This window comes from Lichenostomus cassidix, chromosome 7, assembly GCF_008360975.1.
Source record: "Lichenostomus cassidix isolate B80296 chromosome 7, HeHo_3.0, whole genome shotgun sequence".
In the NCBI taxonomy this organism is placed as follows: Eukaryota; Metazoa; Chordata; class Aves; order Passeriformes; family Meliphagidae; genus Lichenostomus; species Lichenostomus cassidix.
The window spans coordinates 29,308,623-29,333,521 of NC_139488.1; the positions used below are offsets into that span (position 1 = coordinate 29,308,623).

The 24,899-nt window shown below is 54.2% G+C and overlaps 1 protein-coding gene and 1 long non-coding RNA gene across 3 annotated transcripts; both read left to right on the forward strand.

Annotated features, from left to right (window-relative positions):
- Nucleotides 1-8,668: 8,668 nt before the first annotated feature.
- EN1 (engrailed homeobox 1) lies at nucleotides 8,669-13,386 on the forward strand. Its single transcript, XM_085067054.1, has 2 exons — nucleotides 8,669-9,906; nucleotides 12,514-13,386. The coding sequence occupies exons 1-2, from the start codon at nucleotides 9,243-9,245 to the stop codon at nucleotides 12,828-12,830; spliced, it is 981 nt and encodes a 326-aa protein (XP_084923180.1). The 5' UTR covers nucleotides 8,669-9,242; the 3' UTR covers nucleotides 12,831-13,386.
- A 3,133-nt stretch (nucleotides 13,387-16,519) lies between these two features.
- LOC146434883 (uncharacterized) lies at nucleotides 16,520-18,648 on the forward strand. 2 transcript variants are annotated; one of them, XR_014853298.1, is made up of 3 exons: nucleotides 16,520-16,997; nucleotides 17,441-17,663; nucleotides 18,404-18,648. It is a non-coding gene; the product is annotated as an uncharacterized LOC146434883 (long non-coding RNA). The 2 variants fall into 2 exon arrangements; XR_014853299.1 differs by having other exon boundaries at nucleotides 16,520-16,958.
- Nucleotides 18,649-24,899: the final 6,251 nt, after the last annotated feature.

Consider the following 24,899-nt stretch of genomic DNA (forward strand, 5'->3'; position numbering starts at 1 on the left):
TTTGACTTGCTCTCTGCTTTTGCAACCGAAACGAATGGCTGGTTATTGCCACTGCACCATCGACTAAATTCAAGACCAAGATCAGAACCGGTGAAGACGAAGGGAAGTTTTTGTGGTGGAGCCAGAGAGAGGCTTGCAAAGGCAACCTGCCTGCTGTGTGGCTGGCAGTGCGGGCAGGGGACGTGAAGTGTAAAAGCGGGGAAATTTCTCTTTCGAAGTTTTGCGGCGACTTTAGCCACAAGGATGCTCGGGGAAACCCATCCCACATCTCTGCCTTCTGCCCCCGTCTCTCTGCTGCCAGACCCCCTGGCCGCACCCATGGCCCTTCTCCTGCAGCTGAATTTATTTTCTCCCCCGTGATCTCCTGGTGATCTCGGCCAGGAGGGACGCGTGTTCCTCCCCACGCAGGGCAGCAGTGTCCCTCCCGAGAGGTGTCGGGACAAGCCGCCTCCCGGCTGCGGCTCCTCCACAAGCCGGGAATGCCCAGGGCTCCGCTCAGCCCGGCCGCTCCCGCGGAGCCCCCGCACCCGCAGAGCCCCCGCACCCGCAGAGCCCCCGCACCCGCAGAGCCCCCGCACCCGCGGAGCTGCTCGCGTTGCTCCCGCGGCGGCGGCGGCGCGCCCCGGCCCTCGGCACATAAATCAGCATTAAACCCATTCCCCCCTCTGATCCCCGGTGCCACCATCTATTACTCCCCCAGTGCGTTTTCTATCACCTTTTGTTAGAATTACACAGCCGGAAACTTAATTTACCCCGAGCTTTAAAGACAAATAAACCCCGCAGGCCGGTGGCCCAGCGATATGCCTGTTTACTCCCGCGATCCGTAGATTATTATGAATTGTTGTGATTTTCAGGCTGCTGCTGGTTTAAATACCTTCTCGGCTACTCTTCCCGGCTGGGAAAAAAAAAATTCCACCCACTCTTCCCGAACAAGGGCCAAGGAGCAGGAGACCATCTCACTTGCGCTGGGCTTTATTTACTTTTGCTATTATTGTTATTATTATTATTATTGAAATTTGGAGCGAGCGAGGTTTTCAATTGCTGAAATAATTGCTTGGGAGAAAGGTTGCTTAATCTGTTCATACATTATTGACTCGGGCTCCAATATTTGGCTTGCTGCTTTTTATCACAAGAAGATCACGTACGAGAGTCTTTTGCATAACAATTTTTAAAGAGGACACATCCTTATATCAAAAGTGGACGTGACTTGAATTTTGCCGGCGTTTGTCCCTAAAATGACCCAATTCCGGTTACTGCCACTGGGCAGCAGTAACATTGCATCATTTCTCCAGGCAATAGACTTATTTTGCTTTACTCTCTGCCCCTTTCCCTGTCCCCCACCCCCAAGCCAACACGTACTTTTAAAGCTGATTATTTTGTCTTGCTGCATTTTAGCCCTACACACACTGTTTTCTGTCGCTGGGAACGGATGAGCAGAGAGGAGCAAGCCCAGCTCATAGGAGCCACACGGATAATTAAAGCCGAAAGTTCCCGGGCAAGGCAGAAATAGTGCCTTCAACGAAATTTTGCTGTGAGCCTCCGCAGAGAGAGCCCAGCGCCGGTGTCAGCGCCTCCAGCCACCTCCCCGAACATCATTTCCCCGATGAGGATCAAAAGAGCCCCCCTCTCCCCTGCTTTTCCAATCGGAGCGGTGCTGCTTCCCAGCCACACTGGTCAAGTTAGTTCCGGAACAAAGGATGACAAAACCACAAAGGATTGTCTTCCCCCCAGCCCTCCCTTCTCCCCTGCTCAACTTCCCCGGTGCCTGCACACCGGCTCGGGGCAGGCCGGGACCCTCCCAGCCGGTGTCGCCTCCCGGGCCCGGGGCCCTTGTCTCAGCCACGGCCCGGCCGTGGGGGTGCGAAGCGACAGAAGGGGCGGTGAAATATTGTGGTGAGGGGCTCGGTGCTCGGCTCCTCTCCAAAGCACTGACAGAGAGAAAACCCTGAGCTGCCTGCCGACCGGAAGCGGAGAATTGGTGACATTCATGTCCCCCGACACCAATGCTGTCGTTTGGAGCTCGGGGTAAAAAACCTAAAGAACATCAGACCTTTGCAGGAGAACCCCAGTCATCCCTGCAGGCAGGCGCCTGGAACGGGGTGTGCACCTGAGAGCCGAGGAGAGGACCCCGTGAGGGACCATCCCTCCACGCCAAGAGTTGGGCAAACTTTCCACGACGACAGACCTTTCGCTCCCGGGCAGGGGACGGGCGCGGGGTTGGCAGGAGGAGTCCCTCGGGGCGGCCTTCGGGCAGAAGGGGAACCCAGGGAGGAGTAGTGGTGGAGGGAGATCGTGCCCGTGTGCAACCTCTGAGCGAGCAGCTACAGCCATTTGCACACGCGTGTGTGAAAGGGAATATTCCCCCGCACGCCCGCTGCACCCACGTTCAGCTGCACAAATGCACCCGCAAACCCTCGCAGGCAAATACACACGCAGAGAGTGCAGAAGGGCTGGGAGACACGGCGGGGCTGGCCGCAGACATCCCCTGCCGCTACAGCCATGGGTGGCGTGGGCGTCAGTCCAGCGTGTGCCCCTTTGTCACCCGAATATCCCGAAGTCGGTGAAGGGAAAAGCTTTACTACCACGAAGAGGCAGCCCCGCACCCACTCGAGCTGGGAAAAGTCTCGGGGGTACGGTTCCCAACGCGGGGCTCCGGCACCCTGAGCGGGCAGGGAGCCTCCCTTTACCCGGGCAAGGACACCCCTCCGCCCGCCAGAGCCCCGCCGAGCCGCCCCGGGCCCGGCCCCGCCGCCTCCCGCCGGGTCGGGCGGCCAAAGTTTTCCCGACTCTTCCCTGGGCTCCACGGCTCCCGGAGCCGAGAGGGAAGCAGAGAGAGACATAGGTGGGAAGAATCGGAGGAAATTGAAAACATATTTTAAAATGTAAACGGGTCCGAGCCAGCCCGACCGGGTGTGCCGGTGACGAGGAGCACGGCGGGACCGGGACCGGCCCGGCAGAGCAGAGGCGGGTGCGGACCCCAAACCTTCCACGGAACTTTCAGCCCTTATCGGCAACGTCTTTAGCGAGGGGACAGGGGTGTCTGTCCCGAAGTGGAGCAAAGCAGCGCTCAGAAACATCCACTGTAACTTAAACCAGATTGTCAGGGAGCAGCCGGGGCCGCAGGCAGCCGCCGGAGCTACTCGCCGGGCGGGAGGATGCCGCTGTCCTCCTCGGATCCTCCCCCGGGCAGAGAGCGAGGAACATCTCCGGGAGCTGGGACGTTTTAAGACAGCCGATCCAGGTGACTTGTGCTGCTTGCAGCGAGGTAGGGTGGGCTGCAGACGTGGGTGGGAGGCGGGAGGGGGCTTGGGAAGCAAATGGGAAGGGGTTTGCAGCAAGGCCACTGGAAAGCAGCGAGCTCTTGTCTTTTTCTCTTTTCTTTTCTTTTCTTTTCTTTTCTTTTCTTTTCTTTTTTCTCTTTTCTTTTCTTTTCTCTTTTCTTTTTTCTTTTCTTTCCTTTTCTTTCCTTTTCTTTTTTCTTTTCTTTTCTTTTCTTTTCTTTTCTTTTCTTTTCTTTTCTTTTCTTTTCTTTATTTTCTCTTTTCTTTTCTTTTTTTTCCTTTCTTTCTTTTTTCTTTCCTTTTCTTCTTTTTTCTCTTATCTTTTCATTCCTTTTCCTCTTCTTTTCTCTCTTGTCTTTTTGTTCCTTTCCCTCTTCTTTTCTCTACTCTTTTCCCCCTTTTGTTTACTTTCCCTTTTATTTTCTTTTCCTCTTTTTTGTTTTCTTCATTTTCCTTCTATTCCCTCCCCCCTCTGTTTTCTATGCATCCTCCAATTTTTTCCTCTCTTTTCAAGTTTCTTGACCTCTTTCTATAATTTCTTTCTTTCTTTCTTTCTTTCTTTCTTTCTTTCTTTCTTTCTTTCTTTCTCTCTTTCTTTCTCTCTTTCTTTCTCTCTTTCTCTCTTTCTCTCTTTCTCTCTTTCTCTCTTTCTTTCTCTTTCTTTCTTTCTTCTCTTGGTTTTGATTTCCTTTTTAAAAAAAATCCTTTTTCCTTTTCCTTTTTATTTGTTTGTTGTTTTTCTTTACTTTTCCTGATCCATTTTTCTTTTCTTTCCTTTTCTTTTCACCTTTTCCTTTTTCTTTCCCTTTATGTATTATCTTTTCGTTCTTTTTTTCCCCTTCCTTTTCCTTTTCTTGTAGGAAAATAAACAAACCAATAATACTGCTGAGAATTAGACAGTTTTCTCTTCTACCTACAGAAACTTCTGCGGGGTGTTTTCGTCTCTGTCCTACTTGGGAAGGGAGGACAGACAATGAAGTAAATAACATTAAATCTTTGCTACAGTTCCCCGTGACTTGAGAGCCGGGCTGCATTGCTGGGGTGGGGGTGGTCCTGGATGGTAATTGATTCATAACTCTACACCAGGACACCAGGGCACAATATCCCCGGCGCCCCGGGAACTTCTCGGGGGAGCGGGGCGGCCGCGCTGCCCGCCCGGCCGGGGTGCGGGGCTCTTCCTCCGGCCGCCACCGCCGAGCTCTTCCCGCAGCCTGGCCCTCCTCTTGATAAAAAACATCCTTTCCTCTCTCCTCACTCCCCTCGTTGCTGCCAGGCGAGATTTTGACTCCCAGAAATATAAACCTGTGCCTCGAAAAAAGTTTCGAGCGGAGCTGCCTCCAATACCTATTTACCAACGAATTACACCGCTATTATTGCTTTCAATGAAGACTGAATCCCCAAGCGATAATTGAATTAGTCTATTGAAGAGACTGTCAGGTACAATGACGTGGTATATCCCGCGCCTTTCCCAGGGTCTATAGGCTTTGGGGACCCGGAATGTATAGTCTGACCTTACAGCTCATAATAATAATGCTGCACTTGTAGCAGAAATCTATTCGTATTCACTTTTAACAAAACCTCTGGTCAGCCAGTCCCTGTAGGAAGGATGAAATCTATTGTATTAGAACAACTCATTTATGTCCTTCAGCAAAGGCCCCAATGAGATCTGATCTAGACGTAGAAATAGGATTACCACAGCGTATATTAACCACGTTTCTATACTTCCTCCTTCCTATAAGGGCGCCGAGGGAAAAAAAAAAACAAAAAAAAGCAAAAAAAAAAAAAAAGCAAAGGATTTTTTATCTAATTTTAACTTTACTTTTATTTTCAATTTTAAAACTTCATTTGGTGGCCGTCATCAAAAAGGAGAACAAGAGAAGAAGGAAAAAAAAAACCCACAAGCAAATACAACGAAATCGAGAAATGATTTCGCCAGGTTTCAGCAGAGGCTGCGGGCGCCGCGGGCTGGCGTCGTGCAGCGGGAGCGATGCTGGCACCCTCCGCACGGCCCGACGGCGGGCACCGGCCGTCCCGGTCCGGCTCCCGGCTCCGCCACCCCTCGGCTGCTCTCCGCCTCCCGGAGTGGATCTTCTCCCGCCCCACGCCAGGATGGCTGACCCCAGCCCCAGCGCCGAGAGCCGGAGGGGACACCAACCTGCAAGAGACTCAGACGGCACGGCAGCACTTCCGAGGGGCAGGAGAGCGGCAGCACGGCCCCGGGCCCGCAGCGCTTTCGGGGGAGCCCTCGGTGCCCCTCTGCACACTCGGGAGCGCTCCCCCCGAGCCGGCAGCGTGCTCTGAGCTCCGCGGGGCAGGGCCCCCCGACGGGCGCCCCGAAACCCAGCGGCACCCACAAGTCACGGAGGGAAGTTTTTCCTATGAAGGGATTTTGTTTTTTTAAGTTTCCGTCCTTAAGGCACCGTGTGTAGACATATTACCCCGATTACTGTAACTACCTGCGAGCCGGGGAGTAATATTTATCTATTTAGATAGGAAGGGTCGCGATGGAAAAAATATCCAGCCTGGAAATATACATCGTCTTTTCCTTTAACCCCTTCTCATTCATCCAGCCGATCCCCCACCCCCTCCGTACACAAACCTACTCAATTTATAGAGAAGCCTTTACAATCCAGAACAGTTTCTAGAAGAAGGGAGGACTCCAGATGAAATAATCCCCCTCCCTACACACACGTACACACACACACACACACACATGCACATAGACACACTTCCCCCCCGCGCGTGCTCAGGAAGGCAAATTAAATAGTTAAAGGCTTCGATTTCTCTCTCTCTCCCTTTTGTTACCCAATTTTGGAACATTTAAGGATGGGTGTGTGTATTGTATTCAATAATAAAAGCTATAGGGCCGCCAGGACATTTATCATCCTATTACTGTAACAAATCCGGGCTCCCAATACATGAAAGGTAAAATGAATTACCGACGTTAAGCCGTCAATAAAGTCATTTCTGTAAATGGTGTCTCCGAAGGACTGCAGCATTATTCAACTAGCTTTATCAGCAGCTGGGAAATTACGTGAAGAAGCTCGCAGCGTGTAATATGGCCCTGCTTACTTTGATTAAGCGTCTTGCCAGGGAATAGTGACAGTGCTTTTGACCAGGTTTTATTCGCCGTCCTGTGATGAACGCCAAGCTGATCAGGCGGAATGAAGAGTAATTAAAACCTATAAATTATCTTTTGCAGCCCTTCTCAAGGCGTCTCTTGCAGGAGAGATAAGGCAGCGAGCCCCCATTTACAGCTCTGAAAGGGACCGCGGCTCACAAAGGCTACGTGGCTAAATGGGATATTGATAGTGTCCTAATTAGAATTTAATTAAGTACCCACGCTCGCTTTTGGGATAAAGATTTCAATTTTGCTAACTTAAATATAAATAAACCCAATTTCGGTGCGAGTAAATGATATGATATTGTGAATGCAGGGGGGGTTTAACATTCATTTAATTGCGGATGAAGCTCTTGATTCCAGGGCTGATTGTGTTCTGCCAGCTATTATTTTAGGGGATTATTGTGTGGCTGGAGGTAACAATTCGGTAATGTTTCTCCGGTACAGAAAATAACCGAACGTGCCTCGGAGGTGCGGGCGCACACACACTTCCCGGGCACTCGGGGAGCAGCTGACGGACACCCAGAGATGTCTGCTTCGATTCCCGGTGCCGGTCGCCTCCTGAAAGCGGAGCCACGGGCCGGGCCGCTTCCCCGGGGCTGCTCCCGGGGAGGGAAGTGCACCCAGCCGGCGCAGCACGGCGGGGCGAGGCGGGGGAGCCTCGCTGCTGCCGGCACGGCAGCTCAGCCCGCAAGGAGCCGCCGAGATACAGACACACACAGATAGAGACAGAGGTGTATTTTGAGCCCCCACCCGTGCACATATAGGATCCATAGGCGGCGGCACGTGACGCGGCCCGGCCCCGCGGACAGGCGCGGAGCGTGGCGCGGAGCCCCGCGGCCTCCCCGGACACACCGGCACCCGGCCGCCGTGTTGGGCAGGGGGTAAATGGGGGGGCTTCGGTTACGTCAGAAAGAGAAAACGCCCGGAATTGCCCTTCCCGCAGCCCCGGGAAACGGCCGCGGGCGGCAGCGCGGCTCCAGCCGGAGCAGGTGCCTGCGGCCGGCCGGGGAGAGCCGCTGCTCCAGGCGCCCGGCTCGCCCAGACCTCCTCCGCTGTGAAAATGGGGGGTGTCGTGGGACCCCCATCTCCAGTGCCCCTTCGTGTTAGCGCCAAGACTGCCCTTCCCCGCAGCGACTCTGTCTCTGGGGCCGGGCGAACAGGCACCGGCTGCGGCAGAGCCTCCCTCCCTGTGGCGCTTGGCTGCGGCCCCAGCAGCCCAGCAAAACCAAGACTGGGACCAGGGTATTCTTATTTATTTTCTGTAAATTAATTTTTAGACAGCTGCAATAATCCTGAAAAAGTGGCTTTTTCTTCCCAGCCTTTAAAACCCTTAAATTTCCCGTCTGCCTCAACACACGTCCCGAAGTGCTCGTTCCCTGCCGGGCAAAAAAACCCAAAACAAAACCAAATAAGAATACCAGGGGAAAAAAAAGCAACAAACCGAAACCAACCAAACAAACAAGCAAACATCAAAAAGCAGACGAGGAAACATGATACGAGTTCAGTGGAGAGCTGGAGCTGATCTGCTTCATATTCCGAGAAAAACCCAAACCCAGTAAAGGAACAAAACAGAGAGAGGCTTCGGCCGTAAGCCCAGCTTGCCCCGGCAGTGCCTCCTGTGTTTATTTCTATTTATTGTTATTATTACTGTAATTTTTTATTCCTAAAAACCAAAAAGGTTCGATTCCGAGGAGCCTCCACCCGGATCGCCATCTCCCCGCGCTGCCCAACCCCGCGGCGGGAGAACAGAAAACAAAAAGGAAAAAGAGGAAAAAAGCGCCCAGATCTGGGGGAAGGGGTGTTTATTATCGCTGGGGCAACAGCAAAGCGGCCGATGACCAAATCCCCGCTACCCGTGGGGGGACGCGGCGTGGCTGGAAGTTGTTGTTTACGGGGCTGGCAGGGGGTCGGTGGGGGGGGGGGGTCGCGATTCCCGCGCGTGGGCGCGGCGCGGTGCGGTGCCCCCGCCCCGTCGCGGCGCTGCCGCCGCCCGCCCCGTCCCACCCGGTGCCGTCCGCCCCGTCCGGTCCCCACGCGGTATTTATGGCGGCGGCCCGGCGGGCGCCCATTGGGCGCGGCGCGGGGTGTCAGCGGCGGCGGCGCCGCGCCATTGGCCGCCCCCACGTGCGGGGCCACCTCACGTGCTTCCGGTGCGAGTGAAAAAAGTGTGGCTGAGGGATTTTTTAGGGAGAGTTTGGTGCACGGACCGGCGCTGTCAGATATTTGGCCTTTTTTTTTTTTTTTTTTTTAAAAAAAAGGAAAAGGGGGGATAAAAAAAAAAAAAAGAATTAAAAAAAGAACCCTAAGCGGGCGCGGGCGGCGCAGCACCGGGCTGGCGGGGACGGGCTCCGGCAGCCCGCGGCGTGGGCAGAGCGGAGCGTGACAGCGGGGCAGCGCGGAGCCACCGCGGCGGCGGGGAGATGGGCAGATCGTGACGGGTTTTCGGGGGGCGGGTTTTTTGGGGGGGCCGTTGTGCCGCCGCACACCTTTTTGGGTTTGGTTTTTTTTTTGGTTTTTTTTTTTTTTTTTTTTTCTTTTGGTGGTGGAAATATAAGCTGATCGGGAAAGGGGGAGAGAAGTCCTCGAGTATCTTCCAGGTTTTGGATCCATCCGTGAGAGAGAGAGAAAAAAAATCTCAGCTCCAGCCCAACAAGTGGATTTTAATATTTTTCTTTTTTTTTCTTCTTCTTCTTTTTTTCCCCCCTTTTTTCTTTTTTTTTTTTTTTAAATTTTTCCTCCCCCTTTTCCACCCCGCCACCCACCGGCAAAGTGGGGTGGGCGTAAAGTGGGTGGGTGGGGGGGAAAAGAGCCAGCGATCTCCGTGGCGGGGACTGAGCATGGAAGAGCCGCCGGAGGGGCACGGCCACCGAGACGCGGCGCCCGGCCCGGCGAGCAGCGGCAGCGGCAGCGATGGCGAGAGCGTGCCCGTGTCCCCCAGCCCCGCGCCCGCCTCCCCCGCCGCGCCCTGCCCCCTGCCCCTGCCCCGCCGCCGCCACCCGCCGCCCCCGCCGCCGCCGCCCCACCGCACCACCAACTTTTTCATCGACAACATCCTGAGGCCGGACTTCGGCTGCAAGAAGGAGCCGCCCGCGCCGGCCGGCGGCGGAGGAGGAGGCAGCCGGGAGCGGGACGGAGACCGGGGGCAGAGCTCAGGTAGAGAAAACGTCAACCCGCTGCTGGCCCGGCCGCCCAACCCACCCGCCCTCCTCTGCCCGGACTCGAACTGCCGTCCCGACGGCTCCGCGCCGCCGCCGCCGCCCGCCGCCGCCGCCAAAGCCAGTCCCGCTGCGGCGGCAGCGGCGGCGGCGGCGTCGGGGGCGGCCAAGCCCCCCGCCGATGGGGGCGAGACTCACCCGGCGAAGTACGGGGAGCACGGCAGCCCCGCCATCCTCCTCATGGGCTCTAATAATGGAGGACCTGTTATAAAGCCCGACTCGCAACAGCCGCTGGTGTGGCCTGCCTGGGTCTACTGCACTAGGTATTCAGACAGACCGTCCTCGGGTAAGGAACCGCGGCGCATCTGGGAGCTGTTAAATCGTGACAAGGTCGCTTCCCCCCCCCCCCCCCCTTCTCCTTTCCCTCTTCCCCCCTTGGCTTTGGCTCCCGGCTTGTTGAGGACCTCGCGTGGGGAGGCGTGGGGGGAGGGTGGCCTGGGTCACCCGGGGCGAGAGGAAACGCGTCCCCCCCACCGCCACCACCCCTCCTTCCTCCTCCGAGTCTCCCAAATTTGAATGTGACGCCGGGCCCCGATTCGGCAGCGGTTCTATGCGGAGAGCCGGCGGGAGCGACCCCTTCCTGCGCCCCCCGCCCGCCCCGCCTGCCGCAGCCCCGGGTGTTCCGCAGCGCGGCGGAGCGGGGTGAGAGCGTTGCGAGAAAAAGGCAGCGGGGTCGGCCGCTCCCATGTTCTGAGGCTTTTTCTGCCCTTATCTTATGTTTTTCCTGGGTGCTGCTGGCGGAGGGGGAAGACCCGAGCCACATGTTGAGCGGTTGCTCGCGGCGCGGGGGGAGGACGTAGTGTTTTCGTGGAGGCGAAGGAAAAAGGGCTTTTTAGGAAGGTGGCGGAGGGGCTGTTTACCGGGGCCTCTGCAGCGAGCCAGGCAGGCCCTTAGGCCGTGCATTGCCGCAAGAGCTGGTGCTCCCTGCTGCCGTTTGGGGCCCAGCTCCGGGGAAGGGATGTGCCTCTACCCGAGGTCGTCCCCGTGGGAGCTGCCGACTCAGCCCTCCCGGCCCTGTTTTGCCACCCTTTCTACGTCTTTACACTCCCCAGGTGCCCCCGGGCAGACCTTTATTTATCACCGTTACTTTCTGTTTTTAATTGCCCTTTTTTTGGAGAGAAGCGGAGGACGAGGAGATGGGGTTCCCCCATGACACCTCCAGCCAGCAGCCAGGGATCACCCAGTGCGGCGCGGGGCCGGGGCGGGCTCCCCACTGCCTGCCCGGGGCCGCTCCGGTGCGCGGGCAATGCGGCGCTGCCTGGCCCCGGCCCCGCTCCGCACTGCCGGGCCTGGTGCTCCCTGCCGGCCGTCAGTGTGGCCGGGCCGTCTGCAGCCCCCGTTATTGACACGTCCAGCGACTTCAAACTCAGAAAAGCCTCTTTGATTGACTGGGGTGATTGATGGGGCGATAGAGCTGTCAGACGGCACGGCCTCGCTCCCGGCCGGCCCGGCCGCGGGTGTTGTGCTGCTGATTCCCAGGGCCACCGTGCGCCCGGCGTTCTGCACTTGCGCCTTCATTTCCTTTCCTTTTTTCGGGCAGAGGATCATTTGTGCATGTCCTTCCCAATGCTCCCTGCTCGCTGCAGCCCGGAGGGGAGAAGGACGAGGGGAGGCTGGCTCGGCTCGGCCGCTCTCTTTGTTGTGCTTGGAGCTGCCCGCCGGCCCCGGCTGCTTCTCCCGGCTCCGGGGACGAGCGGGCTGAGGCGGTCGGAGGCGCCGGCACCCCGCTGCAAGGTGCCGGGGCTGAGCGATTCAGTCCCCGCGCCCTCCACTCCCCGCCGGCCCAGCCTGGGAGCATCCCGCTGGGCCCCGTCCCTCTCCCCGCCGGGCCCCGTCTCTCTGCCCGCCGACAGCCGCTGCCGAGCCGCGGGGAATCCCCCGGTTCTGGCGAAAGGCTGCTCCGGGAGAGGAGCTTTGGGCCTACTCGGAGGCAGAGAGGCCTCGCAGGCTTCGGCTCCGGCTGCTGCTGGCGGGGGGCTGCGGGCCCGGGACCGCCCGCCGAGCCCGGCAGCTGTCGGGGAATTTTCGTAGATCTCATTCTCCACGGTTCCCTCCCCGCTCCTCTTCCTCATGGCCAGGCGAGGCCGGCGGGCAGAGGACCGGGGGTACCCCTCCTCGGCCAGGGGCTGCCCTCAGGATGCGCCCCGGGACCGGGTGGCTTCCCCGGCGAGCTGTGCCGCACTTCAGCTGGCCCCTTTGCGGCCTGGTTGTGGAGCGGCGGGGCTCTGCTCTCGGCTGGGCTTCGCGGAGGGTCCTGCAAGTGGGGCCGTAGGTCCCCGGCAAGGATCGGCCGCCGATGAGTCCGGGCGGTGGCGGCGGGGCTCCGGGGTGGCTGCGGAGAAGGGCCCCCCGGGACTAGGCTGGCCTTGCGGGGAGGGTCGTTGCCCCTCAAAAGGAGACCAGGGCAGCCTTTGGCCAGTCTGTTACTGGTGGTGGCTCCCCGGTGCCTGGCAGCGGGGACCTCTGATCCCCGCGCTGCCCGGCGGAGCCTCTGCCCGGCCGGCGAGCCTCAGTCCCGGGCCATGCAGAAGGAGATCGGCTCGGCACAGCAGGGCGGGCGGAGCGGCGCCCCGACGTGTGCCGGGGCGGGGGGCGTACGGGGCTCCGCTCCCCTCGCCCTGCGGGGCCGGCTCGGCGGGTCGGGGCGGCGGGTGATGCGCGGGCGCGCTCGGCCCCGGCCTCCCCGTTCCTTCCCCATCCTTCCCTCCGCCGCGCCGCGGCGGCGGTGCTGGGCTTGGGGGGCCGGGGGGGACACAGGGAACGAGCACAAATTCACCCGTCGGCCATTTTTCCTCGGCCGGCGGGGCGGGGGCGGCGGTCGGTCTGTCGGGCGGGCGGTCGGTCGGTCGGCGGCGCGGCCCTGCCCAGCGGCGTGTGTGTGCCCTGCCCGCAGGCCCCCGCACCAGGAAGCTGAAGAAGAAGAAGACGGAGAAGGAGGACAAGCGGCCGCGGACGGCGTTCACGGCCGAGCAGCTGCAGCGGCTGAAGGCGGAGTTCCAGGCGAACCGGTACATCACGGAGCAGCGGCGGCAGAGCCTGGCCCAGGAGCTCAGCCTCAACGAGTCCCAGATCAAGATCTGGTTCCAGAACAAACGGGCCAAGATCAAGAAGGCGACGGGCATCAAGAACGGGCTGGCGCTGCACCTCATGGCCCAGGGACTCTACAACCACTCCACCACTACGGTGCAGGACAAAGAGGAGAGCGAGTGAGGCGGGCGGCTGCAGCCCAGCCCTGCGCCGCGGCGCCGGCCCGCCGGCCGGGAGGCGGACAGGTGCGATTTAAAAGCAGATCTATTGTCTATCCATAGTATAAGGACTCCGATTAAGAAAAAAAATTAATATGAACACTTAAAAAAATTTATCTCTATATAGCCAAACAGCATATGACCTTGTATATATTTAATTTCAGGTAAGAAATATGTGTAGCGATCTCTATTTGCTGGACAGTTTCTCTCTTCCCTTCTCTCTGTTTCTCCTTTCTTTTGTTCATTTGTTCGTTTTGTTTGCTTTCCTTTTTTTTCTTTCCGCCCCCCCCCGATGTCTGTTGCTCCTGTTTTACAGTAAATGTTGGACTTTTCTCATCTGTCGTTTGATCTTATTTTATTTTTTTTGTGTGTGTGTGAATTTCTGTCTCTCTTTATTTTTTTTCCCGAGGAAAAAAAAATTCTGATCCACGGACTGCGAGACTGAACCCGCCGCTACAAGCCAAAGATTTTATTATGTTCAGAAATCTGTAGTCTGAAATAAAGTGTAGACGTGTTCAGGATCCAGGCTGGCTGTAATTCTTTATTTTAGTGTATGGATGTTTGCATATATATATATAAAAATATAATAAATAAATGTATATATACATACACCATACGCTGTGTACATAGTGCCATTTCGGTGGCATATTTAGGTTTTGCTTTCGATAGATTCAGCAATTTTTAAACCACTCATCCCTTGTTAAAAACGTTGTCTGAGACCTTCGATTTTTTAAAATAATTTTTAATTTTTCTACCCTTAAAAAAAAAATTCTCTTTGGCAGTTGCGGTTGTGCCTCGCCTCCCGCATCTCCCTTTTTAACCAGAAATAAAAACCACCTAATAATAATGGTGATAATATATCACCAATTCCCGCTAAAAAATTGCCTGAAACCGTCTGGACGTTTAGAACTCCGGGATGTGTTGGAAAGATGTTTGTCTGACAGCTCCTTGCCTCGCTCCGAGAGGATCTGCTCCCACGCTGTTTCCAGCGAGGACCTCTCCCGAGGATCGGACCGGAGCGCTCGGCACTCGCCGCCGGGCGCTGCAGCACCGCTCCCGGGAGCGCTCCCGGCGCCGGTCCCTGCCCTCCGCTCCCTCTTCCAGGGCTCGGGCTCACATTTGCCGTGTGCGAGGGACACGCGGGGTGGCGGAGGGCCGGCGGCACGGCGGGGCTCCCGGTTGTGGATCCCGCTCCGCTTTTCCACCCGCCCCGCTTAAAGGCGGCCGTGCCCAGTCCCGGTCGGCTCTTTTCGCCGCTGGCCTGGGGACACCGCCGGGCCGGGACCGGGCCGTGCCCGTGGCCTTGTCCTCGAGCCGTCGAGGACCGCCGGGTCTGAGCCCACTCGGGCCTTGCGTGGGGCTCCACCGGGCCGAGGGCAGGCTATGGGATTCGGCTCCTCGCTGCCCTTGGTGAAACCGGGCACCGAGGTGGGTGGAGAGCCGCCCGACCCCCTCGACGAGGCTGTCTGTCGGCTTTCCTTCTCCTTTCTCTTTCTGCTCCTCTGTGTCCCTGCCCTAGGCCCGCAGCCGGCGGGGCGAAGAGGACAAGCGAGCAGAGCTGCGGCCGGGGGACCCTTTCTCCTGCACACCCCGGAGGATGGGGCAATGCCGAGGCCGTGCCCAGGTCAGTGGGACCGGGGGGCGGAAGGGGGCAAGCAGCAGCACTCCCGGTCGGCGCAGCCTGCAGCTCCCCCCTCCTCGTCCCGTCGGAGGCATTACGGAGTTTCCGTCTATTTGAGAAGGGGAGCAGTGGGGAAGGGGGAGATGACTTCTGCCATTTTCGTGCTTTTTAACTCTTCCTGCTTAGAACTGCGGTTTGCTGTCACCGTTCTGGGATGGAGGCGCAGGCTGGGGAGAGAGCCCCCTGCCCTCCGCGCCCGCTGCTGGTGGGGCAGGACCCCTCCTACACCTCATCCCACCCCATCCTACCCCAGCGTATCCCACCCCATCCCCGCCCAGCCCAGCCCGCCTCTGCCCGCTGAGGGCTCTTCTCCTCTCTGCAGGCCGAGGAGCCGGGAATACTCGGAGGGCTTAAATAAATGTTGTACAGCGCCATCTAAAGTTGTGCATTTCTTTCTCCCTCTTTTTTTTTTCTTCTTCATTTTTTTTTTTTCCCGATGGGATTGGAACACGAACTCAAATCTTCCGCAATGAGGAAAATAAAGCCGTCCTTCAAAGTGCGAGCTCCACCGCTCGCAAGGAAAGCGGTCGGCGAGAGCCCGGACCGGCGGGGGCAGCTGCAGAGTTCGGGGGCTGCATTCAGATTGCCCCCAAGTCCCCCCTTCACTTGCTGCTGTCGGGAGGACACAGAGAGATTGCTCCCCTACTCCCCCCTGCTCCAGTCGCAGTTCAATCCTCTGCCTTTGCCATACACGCTGTCTCACACTCCTCTGGAGCTGGACAGGCGAAAAATGGCATTCCTCCTTAAAAATCGAGTAACGATCCTCCCCAAGAGCATTCCCGGGCCAGATCTGGCCCGGACCTGCCGAGTGTAGAGGGCACCGACCCTATTCTCTTCCTCTGTCCGTGGGACACAGGTGATGCTCAAGCTGGCTCTCGGCATGGGTCGAAGAGGGCTGTCGGCTCTCCCGCTGCCCCCTGTCAGACCCCGGCACCCTCTGCCTACCTGCAGCCGGGAGCTGCTCCCTGGCGCTGGGATTGCCCGAAGGCTTGGGGGCTCCAGAGGAGGAGAAACATCAAGAAGGGTTTCCTCAGCTGCGGGATGTCCAGCCAAGCTCAGCTGAGCTGGACAAGTCAGGAATAAAGTCGACGAGGGAAATATAGGGCAGATTAAAGGAAGCCTAAAGAGGATTATTTAAACAAATCAGATTTTTTAATGTAATTACGCTTGTAGGATTTCTCATCGAGAGCAGCTGAGCAGGGCATAGTGGGGAATCGACGCAGGATGGTGAGGTCCAAGTCTGCCCTAGCTGGCTCCACGAGTGACCTTGGTCCCCTGTGGGTGCCGAGGGCAAACGGCCCCGCGGGGAATCCTCTCCTGCAGGCAGTCGGGAAGGGGGGTAGACCTTCACCCGGGGCTCAGCAGCAGCCTGAGCTGAGAAATAAGAGCAGAAGGCGCAACATCCTCCCCGTAGGAAGGGGACCAGGTGTGCACAGATCGGCGGGGAGGGGGCTGGGGGGGCAGGCGAGGGACACACACCGGGCCCCTGGGTGGGGCAGAAAGCTGGGGGCTGGACGGACGGATGGGACTCGGGAGCCCAAGCCCCAGAAGGAGCACCCGCTAGCCCAGGCGGAAAAGCCCTGGAGGAAAAGCTCTGCCTTCCCCCTCCTTCCGCCGTGCCTCGGGGGTCTGTTCCCCCACGCCCCGACTCTCAGCAGCCAGCCGCACGTTTGTGGGATGTGAATATCAGTCAACATCCAACAGACAACCCCCAGCACCCCCGTCCTCCCTCCGCTGGTGGAAGGACGCACCGACGCTTCTGTCTCCCTCCAAGGCACCCCGAGAGTCGGGCACAATTGTTGCAGGCCCCCGGCCCTGGCCCGATGACCACCCCCCGGCAGGGCGCGGCCCGCCGGCCTCCTGATTTGCATATGCAAATGAAGCGCGGGGGAGGGGGGGAAGGCCACGCGTGGTCCCCCCCGTCGGTCCCCTCGGGCCGGGACGCAGATCCCGCTGCCTCCTGTCACGGAGCTTGTTCCTTTGTGACGCCTTTCGAGGAATCAAAGCAGACACGGTTGTGACACGTAGCCCGGAGGGTCAGAGGTCAGATTTCACAATCCCAATTACAATGATTTCTAATGATGTTTATCTTGCGGGCTCCGACGGCCGGGAGCTTTACAAGAGGGCTTCGCTCCCCTCCCCTCTGCTTGGAGGGCCGTGGGTGCGGGGGGCTCACGCCTCGGCTCCGGCCGGGGGGAGATGCGCTTCCCCCGGGCACCGAGCGCCGCGTCCACCTCTCCGAAGGGCGCTGGGAGCCGGACCACGGCGCCGGGGGTCGGGTCTCAGGGGTCCGGCCCCGGGCTCCCTCCGTACTTCCCTGCGGTGTTCGAGGCCACGCCGGAATTAAGCGAGTGAACACCACAGTGGTTTACAGTGAATATTGCCAAGCACTCACCTCTCCCTCCCCGTCGGGTAAGGTCCGAGGCAGCGCTAGCAAGTGACTGAGCGGAGGTAGGAGCTCTGCTCGTTGATCATTTGTCCGGAGTCGGTCGCGGCTGAGGGGTGCTATAGGGACCGGCCTTGCCCCGATCACCCTCCCACCCCCGAGCCGCTCAGCCGCATCCGAAGCCGCCGGCGGAGTCCCGGGGGAAGGCGGCGGGCAGTCCCACGGGGAGCTCCCCGGCGAGGGTCCTGGCCGAGGGGAGCACGGCCCAGAGCACCCCTCAGCCCCAGGGCTTCGACTTCTTGTCGGCGAAACCAGTTCGATTTAACTTTTTTGTCTTACAAGAAATGAACGCAGAGCGGCGATCGGATCAAAACGCAACTCAAACGGTTTCCGCTTAAATCTAAAACCGTTTTGAAAAAGCTTTGTCGAATGGCCAAGGGCTGAAACTTTAAGAAAAGGTAATAAATTCTGAGTTTAAAAAAAGAATTCTTAACTTTTATTCTGTTAGGGAGTTGGACACGTAGCACCCGAATCCCAGCCTCGGGCTGGCTGTTGACAGAAGCGCGCAAGGTGCATCTTTATGCTCTACATCAAATGCCTTTGACACAGACTTAAAAAAGCGTATGTAAAGCAGCTAATGGTGCTCGCTCTTCCGGCTGAGTAAGTCGGGGAACCAGATTTTGCTGGAAGTAGAAGCCCTTTGCTCTGAGAACTGATCTTTACTACATCAGGTGAGCAACCCTTACATTAAAAACACTTTGCTTGTTTGTTCTTGGCCGCTTGATCAGTTTGGAGATAACGAAGATGCGAATAAAAACTTTGGTAGCTGCGGCAGCAGCAGAGCCGTCGGGGAGGGCTGAGGAGGCAAGGGGCTGCAGGACCCAACGCTGCGGGCCTTGGCCGGGGCGATGCCGGTGCCGATGTGGGGCTCCGCGGGGACCGTGGGGGAGGACACTGGGAGCAGCCCCGCTCTGCCCCCGGGCTCTGCAGCAGGGCTCGGCTCGAGTACGGGAAGGACCCGCTGCTCCAGGGCGATGCGGGGGTACAAGAGAGCCAGGGCACTTTTCCTTTTTTTGTTTTTCTTTGGGTTTCTTTTTCTTTTTTTCCCCCCTTTTTTCTTCTTTTTTTCCCCCTGTTTTTCTCGTCCTCGTTGTGCTGCTCCACCGAGCTCGGGGATCAGCGGGGTCACCCCAGAGGTAAAGACAGCCCCGACGCCAGGCGCTGCCGGGGTACCACGGGCGCTGCTCTTCCTCGGCGCGGGTGGGCTGTGGGGAAGGGCTGTGCTTGCAATGGAGCCCGTCCTTGTCCCCTGTCCGTCGTGCCTCCCAGTGCCTACGGAGACGCTCCCGGCCGCTCCTCGGCGCCTCTACCTGCGAGGACATGCTGCCACTCGAGAAAACATCGCAGGGACCCTAGAAACGGGGTCAGCAACGGGGCATTTTTATCTCCTCTCCCTTTCTTTGATTGCCAGATGAAAAGGACACCCCACTTGTTACCCTGCTCCTGTCCACTGCAGGCTCCCCCCGGCAGGGAGCGAGGCTAGGGGACCCTGTGGGGCATCGGCGCTCTCAAGAGTCCCCTCACGCCAACAGACCTTTTAAGAAATAGTCTGAGAAGGACCTGCACCTGCACGGCCTCGCCGGGCCCAGGAGAGGTTGGGGAAGAAGTTAAGCTTAAACCCTAAAATTTGGAGCAAACGGAGCCAATGAGGACTCTGCTCTGGTGGGTCCCTTCAGTTATGAAAAGATTGAAAAAGGCATGGGAAATAATACTAACTTTAAAATCAGCCCCATTTTTTTTCCTTCCAGAGAACAATGCGTGCCTTATCTCCCTCTGAATAAATAAATCATAATTGCCCGACAGTTACCCGTCACAATAAACTTGACCAGATCTTCCAACAATTAGTTACGCGTTCTCTCCGCTCTGGTAAAAGTCTTGTTAAATGTGATGAATGTTAAAATAAGCTACCCTTGAACGTACTTTCCAAGATCTTTATTGGAAAAGTACAAGTATTTAAGCCTCTTAAGGAGACCATAGTGAAAGAGGGTGACTGGTAAAAGATAAGACTAAAGATAGCACAAGATATTCAGATACAAATGAAATACTGATTGGATCATGCCTTTTTAACGGGGTTTGATATATTCCTGGTGCTGCATAAAAAAAAAATAGATTAAAGGTGCAGCCTTTTGCTTCAGGAGCCAAGCACTGACTCCAGCAATAGTTTTTCTGGAGAGCACTGTCAGCTTGGCCCTTTCCACTGGCAGCTTCAGCTACCTAGAATATTGTCTGGCCGTATCACACCTCAGCTGTTGCAGCAGTCTTCTCCAGCAGGGCTGTTGCAGCAGTACCTGGACCCCAGCTGAGAAGGTGTTTCCCATTAGGCCAGGCTGGGGCAAGCCCATGCTGTCCATCAACACTTTGGAGACAACAGTCAGTGGTTTGGATGGAAGAGGGAGGCTTGCTAAATGTGAGGCTTCCCTAGCTTCCCTATCAGAAAGTGAGTGGAAAGTGTTTTGAAGCCTTCTGACTCCAGCTCCCCATTCATCAGATGACCACAAGAGCCCTGGGACAACTGTGTAACCAGGGACATCCATGGAATCAACTTTGTAATGGGGGACATCCATGGAATCTGCCCCTAAGACATGGAATTGCAAGGCAAGAGCAGACAATAAGATTTGAGCACCTGTACAAAAACAGCCCAGGGAGCTGGACCCAGGTGTATCCTTCTGGCTGAGGGACCAGGGTAGACTTTGGCACATCTGAGGACCTTTAATTAGATTAGAAAAATTAGCAATATATTTTTTTTGTTGTTCCCAAGAAATGTCTGACTTTTTGCTTGGGATCACCCTATTTGTGTGTTCCTAAGTTACTAACCTGGCTGTACCTGTGTGATGGGTCCTGGGCTGGAGATGCTGGTCCTTCCTTGAGCAGAATAAGGAGAAGTTGCACTGAGGCTCGTATCTGCAGGTGCTGTGAATTAGGGTCTCGAGAGGGCAGATTAATTTCATTCTGTCCCTGTTGGTGCAGAGCAGGGCACTGAGAATTTCACCTGAGACAGGTGAGGCTCGTGGGCCACCTACACACCAGGAGACTGCACAAGGAAATTCCTTGTGCACTTTCCAGCTCCACGCTTTGCACAGTGATCGATGTCTTGGTGCAGCCCAAGTCTGGACATTTATAGCACTGCATGATCTCCATGCTGCTGGAGGAGCTGGTGAGGCTCCATGACTGTGGAAAAGCAGGTAGGGAATTTCATGGTGGAGGTTCATAACTTGGAGCAAGAAGGGATGTTAGAGTAGCAACCTAGTGGTTTCAGTTGCAGCCTTTAACTTCTATAGGTCTTTTTACATGCAGGGTCATATATTTAAAGTGGATTTCTGGATTAATGTAAGGTTGTTTGAGGCTCCCTCCCTTAAGTAAAAACACACGAGACCCTTGCTTTCTTGTGGAAATGAACATAAATATGGATCCATTTCTGTAGTGGTTTAACATGCAGCTGAACTTACCCCAGAATGCCTGTTATTGGATGCATCATATAAATATATAACGAGTCACATTTTAGATACTGATCATGTCCTCCATAGATAATAATATCAGTTTGAGGTTATTACAGGTTCTGTGATGTAGCTGTTTCATATTTGACTTTTTAAAATATGTTCCACTTACTTGTAGACCACACAAGCTCTGTGGAGGACACCTGGTATCTATTAGATTGTTTCAGTCCGTGGAACAAAGCTAATCTGATATGACTAGGGAAGTTGGGAGTTTTGCCATTGATTCCAATGGCAGCAGGATGGGGCTCAGAAGGCTGAACTGTAAAAACACAATTCCATATGATTTTATTCACATCTAGCCTGTCAGGAATAAAACCCCAGCAGCCAGAGGTCAGGGGAGCTGCACTGTGCTAAGTTGCACGCGTGCAGAATTGCAAGCACAGACAAACCATCTGCACGTGAGGATTTGCAGCTTTCACCTGAGGTTTAATTTAAAAATGAGCATCAGCTCAGCCTGAGCTACAACAATAGACTAGTGGCCTGAATATTGCTGTAGATAGGATAGATCTTGGCAAAAATAACAGGCAGGTAGCAATGCCAGAGGCAAGTAGAGCATTCCTCTTTGCCTTGCATATTGTAGCTTTCTGAACATCCAGAAGATGGTACAATTACAGTTCTTAGTGCCAAGCACCTACTCCTCCCACCTGAGGACATTCCTGAGTGCTGATTCCAGAAGGATTGCTGAGCCCTTGTAAACTGTTTGTGCAGTGTGGTCAGTCATCAGTCAGGAACAAGCTCTAACTTCCCAGGGAGTTTAGTGGCAAATAGGAAAGATTTTTGCCCAAAAGAGTGAAACCCAAGGTGCTATAGAAAGCTTCAGGATGCTGCAGATCCTCTTTGACCCACTAACTCTTGACCACTGCCCTGAAATTCCTGGGTGCTCTCCTGGCTGCTCCCCAAATCCATCACAGAACTGCTTTGAAGGCAGCATCCTGAATGGAGAGCTGGTTTAAAGTGGTTTAGCCCTGCTGGTTTCACTGCTGTGTGACCAGGTGGGTGCAGAGAGCACAGGTTCTCTCCCCTTGCATGCTGGTTTAACTTCAGATTAGTCCCTGCATGAAGAGGAGAATGCAGCACCCAGCCCATGCTTCTGCCTTTCAAGAAGGCTTATGCCTCTGCTGTGGGTTTTTGTACTTTGATACACATTGCTCAGTCTGTGGGTTTTACTACTCTGAGCCTGAAAATGTTGAAAAGTTACTTGTAAGCTTTATTTAAAATTACAGCAGCTTGTCACACTGCAAACTCTTCTTTATATCAAATAAATTGTTAGAAATGATTTATGAGATTGAATATGAATGACATCACTATTGTTATTACTGCATATTAGGGGCCCAATTAGGTTTGTGGTTTTGTTTATTTTTTAAGGACTCCTTTATTTTGAATTTTTCCTAAATCCACACTTAGAGCAGTAGCGACTCAGAGAATTGAACTTATCATTGTTTTATATCTGACAAAATCATCATTGAAATCACCAGGAATTTTGTTGTGTATGAAGCTCAAATTAAATCAGGGCTTCAAGATCTGTTTCCAAGAGTATTCAAAAGAGTCTTAGAGTTTTTATTTAATTTGGATGGAGTGAAGTTGAAGGGAGAGTTCAAGCACTAAAAATAAATATGGCTCTTATGCATAGAATGAAGGAAGATGGACTTGGAGACAACTTCATAAGACATCTGACCCAACCCTTTGCATTACACAGAGCAAAGGTTGTACTAATCCAGCCCTAAACTCCATTTTATCTTATGCATCTCCACCGGTGCCTTAATTATCTCGATAGGCAATTATTGTGTTTGCCAGGAAAGCTGTGATCAACTATACCACTGCAATTATTTTTATGTTTCTGTTTCTGCAAAGATTCTTTCATTTAGAAGAAGTCACAGGAAAATGTTTGTGTGTTAAATGGATTTTCTGGTCAGATAGATTAAAAAAATAAATTAATATGGTGGTGTGGGAATTCTAGTAGCTCTTCAATATTTAGTTAAATAATAGAATTAACTTGGTTCTAATTTTTGTCAGTGCTAAAGCATGCATTGAATGGTAAATGGTTTAGAATGATTTCTGGGTAAACCAAGACTAGAACAGACTTGCATATCAAATTTATTAGAAATCCTTCTTTTGAACTGTATTTTGGGTAAGAGGGTATAAAATTAATCCAATTTAAGTTTATGTAAGAGCAGCAAACTAATTACAAATTCACAAAATTAATTGCCACAGAGTTACTGAAATTGTTACATGACTATTTTAAATAGTCCTGGAAGCAAGAAAAGTCTCTAAAGCCAGAGATCAGAGCTGCACTAATTTTCAGCAGTCCACAGGTCCTGAGAGTACAAAGCCATCCCCAGAGCCAGCCCTAATTCAGAATAACTACAGCTCCTGCATTCCTGGCACACCACAACAAAAGACAATAAATGGAGTCGGGTTTTGTCCGGTCCAGTCAGCCCTTGCTACTGTGCTCAATGGTTTGCTTCACTCGAATGCAGGACTGGACTCAATATGTGCCTGCATTTTTTTCTTTATCCTGCCCCTCTGTCCCCTCCTTTTCTTTTTAAATGTATGTAGAAAGAAAAAAAGTCCCTCCACAGTTTTCAGAATCAGCCCCTCCCAAATTGCATCTTGCCGTGCCTCTTGGCTGTATTGCACATTCCCCACCATAAATACATCCCAAGCACATTAGATCGGGAGGGGCTGCAATATTGGTGAAAGGGACATTACAGGAGAAAAGTTCAAAACCTCAGGGCCTGATCCTGATCCCTTTGAACTTAACAGGAGCTGTTGCATAGGCTTCAGTGGGAGCAAGCTCGTGTGCTCTACGTGCAGAAGCATTAAACTTAAAAGCAGGCTGTTTAAAAGACTGCATTGTTTCTTGCTTGTACTGATAGTTTCTCATGTAAAGTTCTATATATTCTTTCACAATAAATACATGAAACAGTTAATCCAATGTTATATTGTTTAGTAATATTTTACTTGCAAATGACGATCATTTCTTCTCTGCTCTGTTTGTTCTTCTGAATGTCTGTTTTATATTCTGGAAATAGAAGAGCTGTTCTTTTAATGCCCATTTCTTTCTGATGATAATCGTTCTTTCTGGCAAATGGTGTGACTTGCAGCTAGTCTATATTTTCGATCAGTAAATATTGAACCACAATGGCAAGGAAGGTCTGAGCTATGATACGGCTAAAACAAATAAATAGAAACCAGCCCACTTTTTTTTTGATTATATTTCTATTATTTTCTGGATAGATGTACCCTCCACTAAGGTGGTTCTAAAGTAATGGCTGTCTTGTCTTGGAGGGGGTGCAAGCCAGACTGTTTTTGGATAGTGGTGGGGAGGACAGGAGCCTCATGGGTCAGTGGCTAATACCCTTCCTGCTCTCTGCCTGCCCCGTGGGGCAAACAGCAGGGTCCCAGGAGTGGCCTCATGGTGACATCAGGGTGGTGGCCCAAGGGGCGAGGCTGGGCATCCCTCAGCACTGCACGCTGGAGCATGGGGCTGGCACTGAACCTGGGGTTCTGCCATGAGATCTTGGGGCTGGAGGGAAGGTCGTGCCTGAGCTCTGGGGCAAGGCAGACCTTGCTGCAGGCTCGGTGTTGAGGTAATCCCCTTCTCCAGGCGATGGCCAATTGCAGAAACAACCAGGGGACCAAATCCCCAACCCTTACCAGAGCAAAATGCCATTGACTTTAATGAGCGTTCGCAGGCAGATTTTGGATAAGTCAATGTGGACTTTTGTCTGCGTGAGGACTGAAGGATTTGGCCTACAGTCTTTTACAGTATGAAGTTAATCAACATGCGGGAAATTCCCACACCCTATAAAGGGACCTATTGTGCCTCAGCTCGACAGAAATCTCTGTTAAATCACTGGATTCTCTGCTAAAAAGCTGTGGGTATGATAGGAACCAAAGTAACTCCAAGTCAGTTAACAGGATCTTCCCAGGAAATGTATCAAAAAAAAGCTCCCAGGAAAAAAGCAACCTGGATAATTCAATGGGAGCCAGTGGGGAAGTACCCGCTCCTGCCCTCATTAACATCAATGGGAGTTTCCCCTTTGATGGAGCCCATTCAGTGGGAGAGGAACTGGGCTTTACAGTAGCATTTTAAATTATATTCAAAGGTCACTTAAATTATATGGTCACTTTAAAACCGCTCTCCAAAAACCTGAGTAATATTCAGTTATGCTGGGCACTTGCCTGAAAGTGTCAATTAGGATCTCTTTGGATACATTCACTTTTGAAAAAGCCAGTTGGCATCAGCAGCTTGTTGTAGGAGCTGCTGCAGTGTAAGGTGTTAAAATGAAGCATTTGTTTTTGAAATGACCTATAAAGCCTGTCAGCATTTGCAATCCAGCCTGTGAGAGCTTGTGCAAGGCAGACTGTTTGATGTCCAGGCGGATAGTTTGCGACCTTGGGCAGGATCCA

Bases quoted from the DNA above. Each gene is read 5' to 3' on its own strand.
- EN1 (XM_085067054.1), top strand. From the start codon at position 9,243: ATGGAAGAGCCGCCGGAGGGGCACGGCCACCGAGACGCGGCGCCCGGC. The intron at 9,907-12,513 runs GTAAGGAACCGC...CCCTGCCCGCAG, and splicing joins TTCAGACAGACCGTCCTCGG to GCCCCCGCACCAGGAAGCTG.